This window comes from Stegostoma tigrinum, chromosome 14 (assembly GCF_030684315.1).
Source record: "Stegostoma tigrinum isolate sSteTig4 chromosome 14, sSteTig4.hap1, whole genome shotgun sequence".
Classification (NCBI taxonomy): domain Eukaryota; kingdom Metazoa; phylum Chordata; class Chondrichthyes; order Orectolobiformes; family Stegostomatidae; genus Stegostoma; species Stegostoma tigrinum.
The window spans coordinates 58,182,720-58,194,593 of record NC_081367.1 but is presented as its reverse complement, the minus strand read 5'-3'; the positions used below and the strand labels follow the sequence as shown (position 1 = coordinate 58,194,593).

Below are 11,874 nucleotides of genomic sequence, written 5' to 3'. Positions count from 1 at the left end.
GGGCAAAGAAGGGTGCATTTGTTCAAATTATATAAACCAAACATTGTGTTAAGTGAGGAGTTAGCAGTAGGATAATGGACTGTATGATTGGCCCTACAGTCACAGTTCTGAGTCAAGACTCGGACTCAGCAAGGATATAGGCTGTTTGCTAGGGCCACGGCTGGTTATTAGGGGTTTAGGCTTATTTATTAGGGTCAGGTCTATGAGTTAGTGTCAGGGCAGTGTGTTAGTGTCAGGGCCGTGTGTTAGTGTCAGGGCAGTGTGTTAGTGTCAGGGCCATGTGTTAGTGTCAGGGCCATGTGTTAGTGTCAGGACCATGTGTTAGTGTCAGGGCAGCGTGTTAGTGTCAGGGCAGTGTGTTAATGTCTGGGCCGTGTGTTAGTGTCAGGGCCATGTGTTAGTGTCAGGGCAGTGTGTTAGGCCATAGGCCGTGTGTTAGTGTCAGGGTAGTGTGTTAGTGTCAGGACCATGTGTTAGCGTCAGGGCAGTGTGTTAGTGTCAGGGCAGTGTGTTAGACCATAGGCCGTGTGTTAGTGTCAGGGCCATGTGTTAGTGTCAGGGCAGTGTGTTAGTGTCAGGGCCATGTGTTAGTGTCAGGGCAGTGTGTTAGTGTCAGGATGGTGTGTTAGACCATAGGCCGTGTGTTAGTGTCAGGGCAGTGTGTTAGGCCAAAGGCCGTGTGTTAGTGTCAGGGCCATGTGTTAGAGTATAGACTGTGTGCTATGTCAGGGCTATGTGTTAGAGTCAGGGCCATGTGTTCGAGTATAGGCTGTGTGTTAGTGTCAGGGCCGTGTGTGACAGTCAGGGCCATGTGTTCGAGTATACGCCGTGTGTTAGTGTATAGACCTCGTGTTAGTGTCAGGGCTGTGTGTTAGTGTCAGAGCCATGTGTTAGAGTATAGACTGTGTGCTATGTCAGGGCCGTGTGTTAGTGTCAGGGCTGTGTGTTAGAGTCAGGGCCGTGTGATGGAGTCAGGGCCATGTGTTAGTGTCAGGGCTATGTGTGACAGTCAGGGCCATGTGTTCGAGTATAGGCCGTGTGTTAGAGTATAGACCTTGTGTTAGTGTCAGGGCTGTGTGTTAGTGTTAGGGCTGTGTGTTCGAGTATAGGCCGTGTGTTAGTGTTAGGACCATGTGTTAGTGTCAGGACCGTGTGTTAGTGTCAGGGCCGTGTGTGAGAGTCAGGGCTGTGTGTTCGAGTATAGGCCGTGTGTTAGTGTATAGACCATGTGTTAGTGTCAGGGCTGTGTGTTAGTGTTAGGGCTGTGTGTGACAGTCAGGGCCCTGTGTCAGGGTTTGGTTTGTGTATTAAGATTTGCGTGCTTCCGGTGCAGGGTCTCTGAGAGTGATGAAAACTCTCCACTTACGTTGCTGCCATCATGTTGATAAACATGATTGCTCGAGGCACCCAGAGGCCAATGCAAGACGTGATCCCGATTACCTGGGAGGTGAAAAGAGACAGTAAATGAGAGTTTAATCAGGGCAAGTTTGTGAATCATTGCAGCAACATCTTGCGTTCTGATGACTAGTAATAAATCACAGCGTGTGTGAGGCAGCAGTGGACTAAACTGAAGAACAATTGGTTAAATTTGCAGCCAGACCCTGATCTCTCAGGCTGAACAGTCAAAGCCAACTCCTGCCTCAGGGTACAGCAGCGAACGAATTCGGAGGAGGATTGGGTAGTTCAGCACCTTGAGCATGCTTCACCATGTAACATGATCATACTGATCTCAGCCTGAGACTCAGGTCCACTTGCCTGCCGGATCTCCGTAACCATAGCACTGCTGCCTCACAGCGTCCGGGGAACCGGGCTCGATTCCAACCTCGGGCAACTGTCTGTGTGGAGTTTGCACATTCTCCCTGTGTCTGCGTGGGTTTCCTCCGGGTGCTCCGATTTCCTCTCACAACCCAAAGGTGTTCAGGTTAGGTCGATTGGTCATGTATAATGTGGGATTACAGGGATAGCGTGGAGGAGTGGATCTGAGCTCTACGGTCTTTGGACGATTGCTGTGTATGCCCTCACCCATACCCTAACACACGGCCCTGACTCTAACACACGGCCCTGACTCTATCACACGGCCCTGATTCTAACACATGGCCCTGACTCTATCACACGGCCCTGACACTATCACACAGCCCGGACACTATCACACAGCCCGAACACGAACACACGGCCCTGTCTCTATCACACGGCCCTGACACTATCACACAGTCCAAACACTGACACACGGCCCTGACTCTTACACTCGGTCCTGACACTAACACACGGCCCTGACCCTAACACACGGCCCTGAACCTAATGCACGACCCATACCCTTAACACACGGCCCATACTCTAACACATAGCTCTGAAAGGATTCTTTGATTACTAATTAAAAATCATCCCTCTCCTCCTTAAATATGTTCAGTGTCTCAGCATCAAACGGCCTCTGGGGCAGTGAATTCCACAGATACATACTCTTTGAGAGAAGCAATAGTTGGTGTTGATAAGAATGCATTTTTTTTTGTCCACAGAAAGCGAAGAGGGAGTGGGAGAACAGTCACAATGACTGCAAATGTCAGTGTAGATTAGAGGGGCTGAATGGCCTGTACATTCAGTGTGACTTCTTACATTTTCTCACTAGCGACAGTAAAATTTGTGCCAAAAGTAAACTTACAATTGGCGCTGCGCTGATCCACACTAAAGTCTTCACTTTGATGAGACATGATACTTTCTTCAGTAAATAGCATGTGTTCTCCACGTAGATGATGAGAGAGAGAGCAGTCATGGCTGTCAGTGCAGCAAAGATGCCAATATCTAGCCAGCTAAGTTCTGTACAAGAACAGGGTCAAGAAATAAAAAAAGTTCAGAAACTCTCCCACCGAGCTAATGCAACATTGAAGCAAGCCTCACAACTGCTCCAGAAAATAGAATACCCTCCATCACTGGGTCAAGGGTGGCAGACAGTGGCCTGGGTGATAGAAATCTTGCCACTGGGTCTAAAAGTCATCGGTTAATGTGATGAATGCACAGAGGTGAGAACACCACCTGAGCAGGCACTTGCAGTGCTGAGGGGGGTGGGACGCTGCACTGTCAGAGGTGCTGTCCTTCGGATGTGCTGTGAAACGAACTCCCATCCGAACTTGTAAGGAGGAATGCAATCTTTTGCGATGGAAGAAACGCAGGGGATTGCTCCCTGACACCCATGGCCCAATAATTAAGGGTTGATGATCTTCTATCAAAACTGACCTGGTCAAAGTCCACAGTCTGAACCATTAGCTACTTTTCTCTCTCCACAGGTACTGCCTGAGCTGGTGACCATTCCCCCATGTTCTATTTTTATTTAAGAACTCCCATTGCTGGGATGTTGGAGAGTTGCCACATGCTGATCAGTGTTATAGGAGCACAGGAATTAGGAGCAGGAGGAGATCATTCAGCTGTTTGAGCTTGCTCTGCCATTCAATAAAATCATGGCTGATCTGGTTAGGGATCCCAGCCCGATTTTCATTCCTGGCCCCGATCAATCTTCCTTGTCAATTAATCATCCCTCTAAGTCAGCCTCGAGTCAATGACCAAGCATCCAGTCCTCTTAGAGAAGAGGATTCCACAGAGTGACAACCCTCAGTGAGGTCACATTTCTCCTCATCTCTGTATTAATAGGGAGATCACTTATTCTTAAACTATATCCCCACTAGCCATTCCAACAAAAGTTAACATCTTCCATGTATCCACCTGCTCCAGGCTTTTCAGGTGCTTTAATAGGACGTCCCTCATCCCTCCAGCCAATCCAATGTTGCCTCATTGTGATAATAGCGAATGGTTGACCTTCCCCGACCCCTTTCCTGGGTTTCTCAAGCGTAGGACGGTGGCTCAGTGGTTAGCACTGCTGCCTCACAGCACCGGGGACCCGGCTTCAATTCCACCCTCGGGTGACTGTCTGTGTGCACATTCTCCCTGTGTCTGTGCAGATTTCTTTCAGGTGCCCTGGTTTTCTCCCACAGTCCGAAGATGTTCAGACTAGGTTATTTGGTCGTGCTAAATTGTCCATAGTGTCTAGGGTGGGAAATACAGGGATGGTGTAGGGGGTCAGTCTGGGTGGGATGCTTGGGTCAGTGTGGACTCAATGAGCTGAATGGCCTGTTTCCACACTGTAGGCTTTCTATGACTATGATTAAAGACCAAATGAAGTTTGTCTTTGGGACTTACGTAATATAAGGTTAATGGATCTTGGAGGAGGTAAAAAGCAGGCTGCTGAAACATTGTATTTCTCAATTAGTTCAATGATGTCTTCTGAAAACCTTTAAGACAAGTTAAACAAAGAAAAGTCAATGATTTGGTAACACCAGTTGCTGCAGGTCGTCCCACAATGCCATTAGGGAGGGAGTCCCAAAATTTTCACCCAGCTGTATTTGGTTGGCTTGCCAAGCTGGTTCATTGCTTCGCAGATGTTTTGTTACTCTGTCATCATCAGTGCGGCCTCCCATGAAGCGCTGTTGAGTTTTCCCACCTGTTATTTAAACTCTGGAGTCTGTTGAGCTGGATTACCTCATTCCCAGTTTTCCTTCACAATGGAGTGCCTGTGGGGCCGAGTTCTCTGTGTTTGCTGATGGCTTTCTTTGTGACTACCACGCTCCTAGGAATTCCCGTGCTTGTCTCTGCTTTGCTTGTCCCGTTATCTTAGTGTTGTCCCGATCGAACTGGTGGTTCTCCTTGCCCATGTGGATAGAGATGAGTCAGTATTGGTCATGTCTTTTTGTAGCCAATTAACGCACGAACATCAGTTGGCTACGAAAAGACATGACCAATACTCACTCATCTCTTGCCACATGGATCAGGAGAACCACCAATTCGATCGGGACAACACCAAGATCCTGGGACCAGCAAAGCAGAGACAAGCACGGGAATTCCTAGGAGCATGGTAGTCCACGAAGAAAGCCATTAAAAAACACATAGAGCTCGACCCCATATGCACTCCATTGCGAAGGAAAACCGGAAGTGAGGTAATCCCGCTCAACAGACCCCAGAGTTTAAAAACCAGGTGGCAAAACACAACAGCATTTCATCAGAGGCTGCGCTGATGATGTTACCCAGCATGGCAGTGAAATGTATGCGAAACAACGAACCAGCTCGGTGAGCCAACCAACTACAACATCCACAACCCGAGCTACAAATCTACTCTAAAACCTTTTGACCCAGCGACATTGAAGGAACGGCGATATATTTCCAAGTCAGAATGGTGAGTGCCTTGGAGGTAACTTGGAGGTGCTGGTGTTCCAGTGTGTCTGCTGCCTTAGTCCTTCTTGGTGGAAAGGGCCATGAGTTTGGGTGGCGCTGGCTAAGGATCTTTGGTGAATTTCTGCAGTGTATCTTGCAGACAGTACAACTACTGCTACTGAGCATCAGTGGTAGAGGAAGTGGATGCTTGTGGATACAGTACCAATCAAGTGGGCTGCATTGTCCTGGATGGTCTCAAGCTTCTTGAGTGTTGTTAGAGCTGCATTCATCCAGGCAAGTAGGGAATATTCTGTCGTACACCTGACTTGTGCCTTGTAGATAGTGGACAGGCTCTGGGGTGTCAGGAGGTGAGTTACTCCCTGCAATATTTCTAGCTTCTGACTGGCTCTTGTAGCCACAGTTTTTAAATGGAGGATCCAAGTGAGTTTCTGGTCAATGGACACCCCTAGGACATTGACAGTGGAGGATTCAGTGATGGTAACATCATTGAATGTCAAGGTGCGGTGATTCGATTGTCTCTTGAAGGAGATGGTCATAGCCTGGCATTTATGTGGCACGAATGTCAGTTGTCACTTGTCAGTCCAAGCCTGGATATTTTCCAGATCTTGTTGCTTTGTATTGTTAATTTAGGGATAGTTGCTGACCAGGATATTAGCACAAAACTTCCCAGCTCTTCTTCAAGATAGAAGATGGCATAGGATCATGGACCCTAAGTGGCACATTATATTGGAGAGACATTGCAACATTGCAGCACTCCTGCAGTACTACGCTGGAGCATCAGCCTAGATTGAGGTGCTCAAGTGTCTGGGCTGAGACTTGAACTCAGAAATTTTTGGTTCAGAAGCGGCAGTCGTATCCAATGAGCCACAGCTGAGGAGGTTGTGAGGTGAGGTACACGTATGGAGTTTTAAGGGTCTTGCCTGGTTGATTTGGAAAGTATGAACATCATAGCATAGATTGTCACTACCTAATTGGAAGGTTTGTGAAGGGGATTCACCGAAATGAACTTGGAGAGGTTCGTGTGAATTAACACGGAGCAGCAGGGATCTGTCAAAGGTTGATCATGGTTGACCAATCAGATACAAATTTTGTTGACATTAAAAGGCATGGTTGATGTAGCAAATGCAGGGAATGTTGTCAACTTGGATTTGAAGAAAATATTTGAATATGTTGCATATGAAAGACTGAATAATTGCATTGAGATTCGGGGGAAAAGGATGGCCAATAACAAATTGGATCAAAAATTGATTTCAGGACCGAAACCTCAAGTCATTGCTAAGTGGTTGCATTTCAGACTGGATGGTGGTAACTACTGGTGTTCCTCAAGGGTCAGGATCCAGGAATCATCAAAGGCCATTCAATTTACTGTGCCTATTCTGGTCCCCTTGAGGACTGTTTCCCTTAGTGATTCTCTCCTGCCCTCTCCCCACACCTCTGCACATTTCTCTCTCTAATACCATGATTGTTTATAAAATGGAGAAAATAATTACAGCACAGAAGGAGGCCACTCTGCCCATCATGTGTGTACAACCTGAAAAGAAACAAACCAGCCTCAGGCTATTCTCCAGCATTTAGCCCATAGTGCTGGACACTATGGCACTTCAGGTAAATATTCAGGAAAATGAGTTGAGGGCTTCTGTCTCTCCCATCCTTTCAGACTGTGAGTTCCAGACACTGACTAATCTCAACAGATATAACCATTCCTCATCTCTCCTGTAATCTGTCCACTAACCATTTTAAATCCATAGCCCCCTAGTCACTGTCCCCTCTGCTAAGTTAAATAGATTACTCCCATCCACTTCACACAAGCCTCTCACAATCTTATACACCTAAAACAAACCTCCCTCAGCCTCCTCATTTCTGAGAAGAACAATCCCAATTTATCTAATCTTCCCTCATAGCAGTAATTTCCAGTCCTGGCAACATTCTTCTAAATCTCTTCTGTCCCCTCATTAGTGCAATTGCATTGTTGCAGTACAGAGTTGATCAGAGCCACACACTATACTCAGGGTATGGCCTTACTGATCATTTATGCAGTTCCAGAAAACAAAGGAAAGAATTCCATTTTCTTCAGTCCATCCTGCTATCTACTGTATATCTGCACATTCACTCCAAGGCTCCTCTCATCTTCTACACCTCTCAATATTGTCTCATTTATTGTGTATCTGTTGGTCTTGCTTAATCTCTGCAAATACATCACTTCACACTTCTCTGGGTTGAATTCCATTTGCCACTTATTTGCCTGGCTGACCAGCCAATTGATATCTTCCTATATTCCCTGGCTTCCCTCTTCACTGTCCACCTTGTGGCCAATTTTTAACATCATTGCAAATCTTTTGATTGTGGTCTGTGCAAAAAATGTCCAAATTCTTAACAAATGGCAAAAAAAAACTAGGAGACCTGATACTGAGTCCTGCGGAGCCTCACTGGAAACATTCTTCCAGTCGCCAAAAACATCCACAAATCCTTTGTTTCCTGCCTCTAAGCCAATTTCATATCCAGCTTGCTATGTTCCTTTGGGGCCTGTGGGCCTGTATTTCCAATGCTGCTCTTTTTTTTTGCGATATAGGAATATTGGGAAAAATGACTGATGAAACTATACTTGGAGGTGTGACTGAGACGATGATGCCACTTGACTGGAATAGGACATCAGCTGGCTAGCAGGATGGGCAGACGCTGTCAAATTGGAATTTAATACAGAGAAAATGAGAGGTGATACATTTTGGCAAAAGGCAAATGGAGAGAAAGTATAGGCTCAGAGGCGCAGATCTAAATAGTGCGCAAGGACCCAGAGGCCTGAGGATTCATGTGCATCGATCTTTGGTAGGTCATATTGACAGCACAGTAGGTAAAACATCACCTTAAAAAGTTTTAACTATTTAAATATACTCTTCACTTACTTGCCTTACGTTTTATGTATTGTAATAACTACATCATCATTTTATGTACTATCATGAAATTCAGAATAAGAAAGGCTGACCAATCAACTTGTTCTTTTTCCTTGTGGTAGAGCAGGACTCAATTCCAAACAGCTGCAATGAATCTAGCTCTGCCTCTGACTGCCTCTCTCAGCTTTCTCACCCTGCTTGCTGTTGCATTCACTGTTTTCCAATCCGATGTCACCATCCCCATTTTGAGCAAATGTTGACTCAAAAAAAATCGAAAGAACTGCGGATGCTGGAAGTCTGAAATGAAAACAGAAATTGCTGGAAAAGCTAAGCAGGATTGGCAGCATCTGTGACGAGAAATCAGAGTTAACATTCCGGTCGGTCCAGTAATCCTTTTCATAACTGATGGTAACTAGGAGAAGATGGTTTTTATATAGAAGATAGAGTGGGAGTGGGTGGAGTAATAAAAAATAGGCAGGGATAGAGTACAGAAAGAAAAATAGTCGCATCAACAAAGGAGTGGTTAACAGTAAGTCTAGAATGAATAGCTACCAATGGGGGGCTATTAGTGGTTGTCAAGGGGTAGTGATGCCCAGGTTCGGTGTGTGGGAGTGGGGAAAGGTATTCAAGCTCTATAATTGTTAAACCCAACATTTGAGCTCAGAAGGCTGCAGCATTCCTAAGTAGAAAATAAGATGCTGTTCTTTCAGCTTGCGATGAGCTTTGCTGGACCACAGCACAAACCTGAGACAGAGACATTGGCCAGAAGATTGGACTGAATATTAAAAAAAAGGGAAGGAAATGATTAATAAAGAGGGAAAGATTAAAGTATAGTTACAGCACCTTTCCGCTAGCCCCACACACCAGGCCTTGTGATCACAAGGGCTACTCCCACCCACAAGCCATTGTCAGCAACTAAAAGCCCCATTAGCAGTTAGTCATTCTCCGAGGCTGGTCTTTATTCACTCCTTTGTCAGTCCAACTGTTTTTCTCTCTCTTTGAGCTCTCTCCTCCTATCGATTAACATCCCACCCCCACCCTACCTTCTGTTTAAAACCCGTCCTTTTCCTAGCTACCGTCAGTTCCGAAGAAGGGTCACTGGACTTGAAAACATTAATCCTGATTTCTCTCCACAGATGCTGCCAGACCTGCTGAGTTTTCCAGCAATTCCTGTTCTCGCTTGAGGGAATGTTGGATGTTCTCTTTAATTCTCTAATAGGATGTGGGCATCGCTGGCTGGGCCAGTATTTATTGCCCATCCCTCGGTTGCCCTTGAGAAGGTGGTGGTGAGCTGCCTTCCTGAACCACTGCAGTCCATGGAATGTAGTGACAAACAAAAACATATAATTATACAATAACGGATAATGGAAATGGTTTGGAGATTGGACAGAATAAAAGAAAAAAGCAAAGGAAACAACTACGAAAGAAGGAAAAACTAAAGCTCAGTTACAAATACAACTGTTTTGGGAGGCAGTTTCAGGATTTTGACCTCGCCATAATAAAAGGGCAATGATCTTGTTCCAAATTCCAGTGTTGGGTGACTTGGATAGGCACTTGTTGGACATGCATTGGTGTTCCTATGTATCTGCTGCCCTTGTCCCTCTAGACGGTTGAAGCCACATGTTTAGAAGGTACTTTTGGAGGAATCTTCATAAATTTCTGCAGTGCATTTACAGGGAGTGAATGTTTGTGAATATTATGCCAATTGTGTGAGCTGTTTTGTCCCCGATGCTAACAAACTTCTTGAGTGTTCTTGAAGTGGCAAACACCAATGCACCAACCCTCTCACTAGCCACTTCTTCCAGGAACTCAAGAATTTGGTCAGGATCCCAGACCTGTCAGCCTGTGGCTACAATAATTTAGTCATTGCCACTTTCCCGGTGACTAATTATCTTCAGTTCCTCCCTCCTTTCTTTCTTTTTGTTTGATGCAATTTCTGTGACGATACCAATATATTTCCAGTGAAGTCTGAGCAAAATACCCATAACAGTTCCTCTGCCATATTCTTCTTTTCTACAGGAACAATACTTGCTTTGTTAACTCTTTTATTTCTATTGATAGAAAATCTCACTTAGTGTTATTACATTTGTAGCTAGCTTTCTCTTGTACTCTCATTTCTCCACGTTATAAATCATTCAGTCATTCTTTGCTGTATTTTAATATTCTGTCCAAACTTCAGAGGTACCATCTATTTTTGTGTAACGTTATGCTTTCTCATTGTCACCACACCCCATGAACTTCAATGGTTCAAGAAAGTTGCTCATCACCAGCTTTTCTTAGGGCTGAGAAATAAATGGCATGCCTTCAGCCTATTCATGAAAATGAAATAAATGAACATTCCAAGCTTCTCCTTGATCCCGAGACCAGCTTCCAATCTCCTATCCATGTCATTGCTGGGATGCCTGATCTCTACATTTTACCTCTCTGTCTCAAAGGTAACAATGTAAGATCATATAAATGATCATAGGGCATTTCGCCTCTCCACCCTATTTTGCCATTCAGTAAAATCAATTTTTAACTCTACTTTCCAACATTTTAAATTCTGTGACATTAGAATTCTTGTCCTCCTTTTCAAATGCTTTTATGGCCTTCTCTATCCTTATTGCCCGCATCCCCCTGCAGCCCTCCAAGATCTTTTTGCTACGCCAATTCCTGCCTCTCATCCCGCCCTGATTTGAACTGCTGCATCATCAGCCTGATGTGTCTGGCTCCAGATTTTCCTCCCTAAACACCTCAGACTCTCTCTGTTTTGCTAAGGAGCTCACAAAATCTGCTGTTTTGACCAGGACTTTACTCATCTGCCCTCCTATCTCTTCAGGCATTCAATTTTCTTTGAAAATGAGGTAGCTCAACATGTTTCACAGTGCTAAAGGCCAAATAAATTTTAGTAATTGTGGTGTGGCTGTTGAACCAAGTTAATAAAACCATTGCCTAGACGTCCATTTCATTGCTGTTTGTTGGGTCCTGCTCTGCACTGCCAGTCTGCTACATTTCAAAACTTGCACGACATCTCAAGACGTACTGCATAGCCTATGATGTGCAAAAGTTGTGAGATTTGCTGCAGGTCTATCGCTTTATGGGCTGTGCAGTCAGGGTTCCACACTCTATACACACAGACAGTTGGCAGGTCACCAACTTAACCACAAGGTACCGCGCACACGTGAACAATTTACCTTACTCTGTTACCTGAACACTTCTTCAGGATAAGCGATTCCCATCTTCTTTGCAATGCCACTACCTTGTGTGTTCCTGTCTCGAGAAGCCTGTGTGTGTGAACTCTGTTACATTCCATGGGCTCACTACATGCCGCATGTTTACCATGCTGGGCCAGGGTTTTACAGAGCATTGAACTCCAGAACTGCAACTGTAATCATTCTCCAAGAGTAGCAATGTTTTAAACTTTGAACCTTTGGGTGTCCAGGTATAAATCTGTGCTTCCCAAAGGGGTACATTTGTTAAGAAGAAAATTAGCTCAATTTGGAAATCACCCCTTGCCATGAATATGATGATATGCTATTCATTGCTCGCTGTCTGCTTCCCATAATCTCCACTAAGAGGGAAATTTATTCTGATAGGCTTGACAGTGTAGAGAGAGCTTTCCTCTGCATCTAGGCCAGTGCTGCCCCAGTCCTGGGGATATTTATTGGGGCTGGTGTAGTGGGAGGTTTTCTCTGTATCCAGCCCCATGTGGTCGCTGTCTTGGCAGCGTTTAATGGAGATGCTGTAGGAAGAGTTTTACTCTGTGTCTAATGCCGTGCTGCCCTTATCCGAG

The 11,874-nt window shown here is 45.2% G+C and overlaps 1 protein-coding gene across 2 annotated transcripts in view; it reads right to left on the bottom strand.

Annotated features, from left to right (window-relative positions):
• The window catches only part of LOC125457923 (organic solute transporter subunit alpha-like), a 33,323-nt gene extending 21,931 nt beyond the window's left edge, over positions 1-11,392 (bottom strand). For both annotated transcript variants that reach the window (XM_059651190.1, XM_059651191.1), the window contains exons 1-4: positions 11,289-11,392; positions 4,186-4,277; positions 2,657-2,811; positions 1,367-1,440 (exon numbers count right to left, since the gene is read on the bottom strand). In XM_059651190.1, coding sequence (XP_059507173.1) covers positions 1,367-1,440; positions 2,657-2,811; positions 4,186-4,277; positions 11,289-11,320 — 353 coding nt within the window. In that variant the 5' untranslated portion in view covers positions 11,321-11,392. The remainder of the gene's footprint in view (positions 1-1,366; positions 1,441-2,656; positions 2,812-4,185; positions 4,278-11,288) is intronic.
• Between the last annotated feature and the right edge of the window lie 482 nt (positions 11,393-11,874).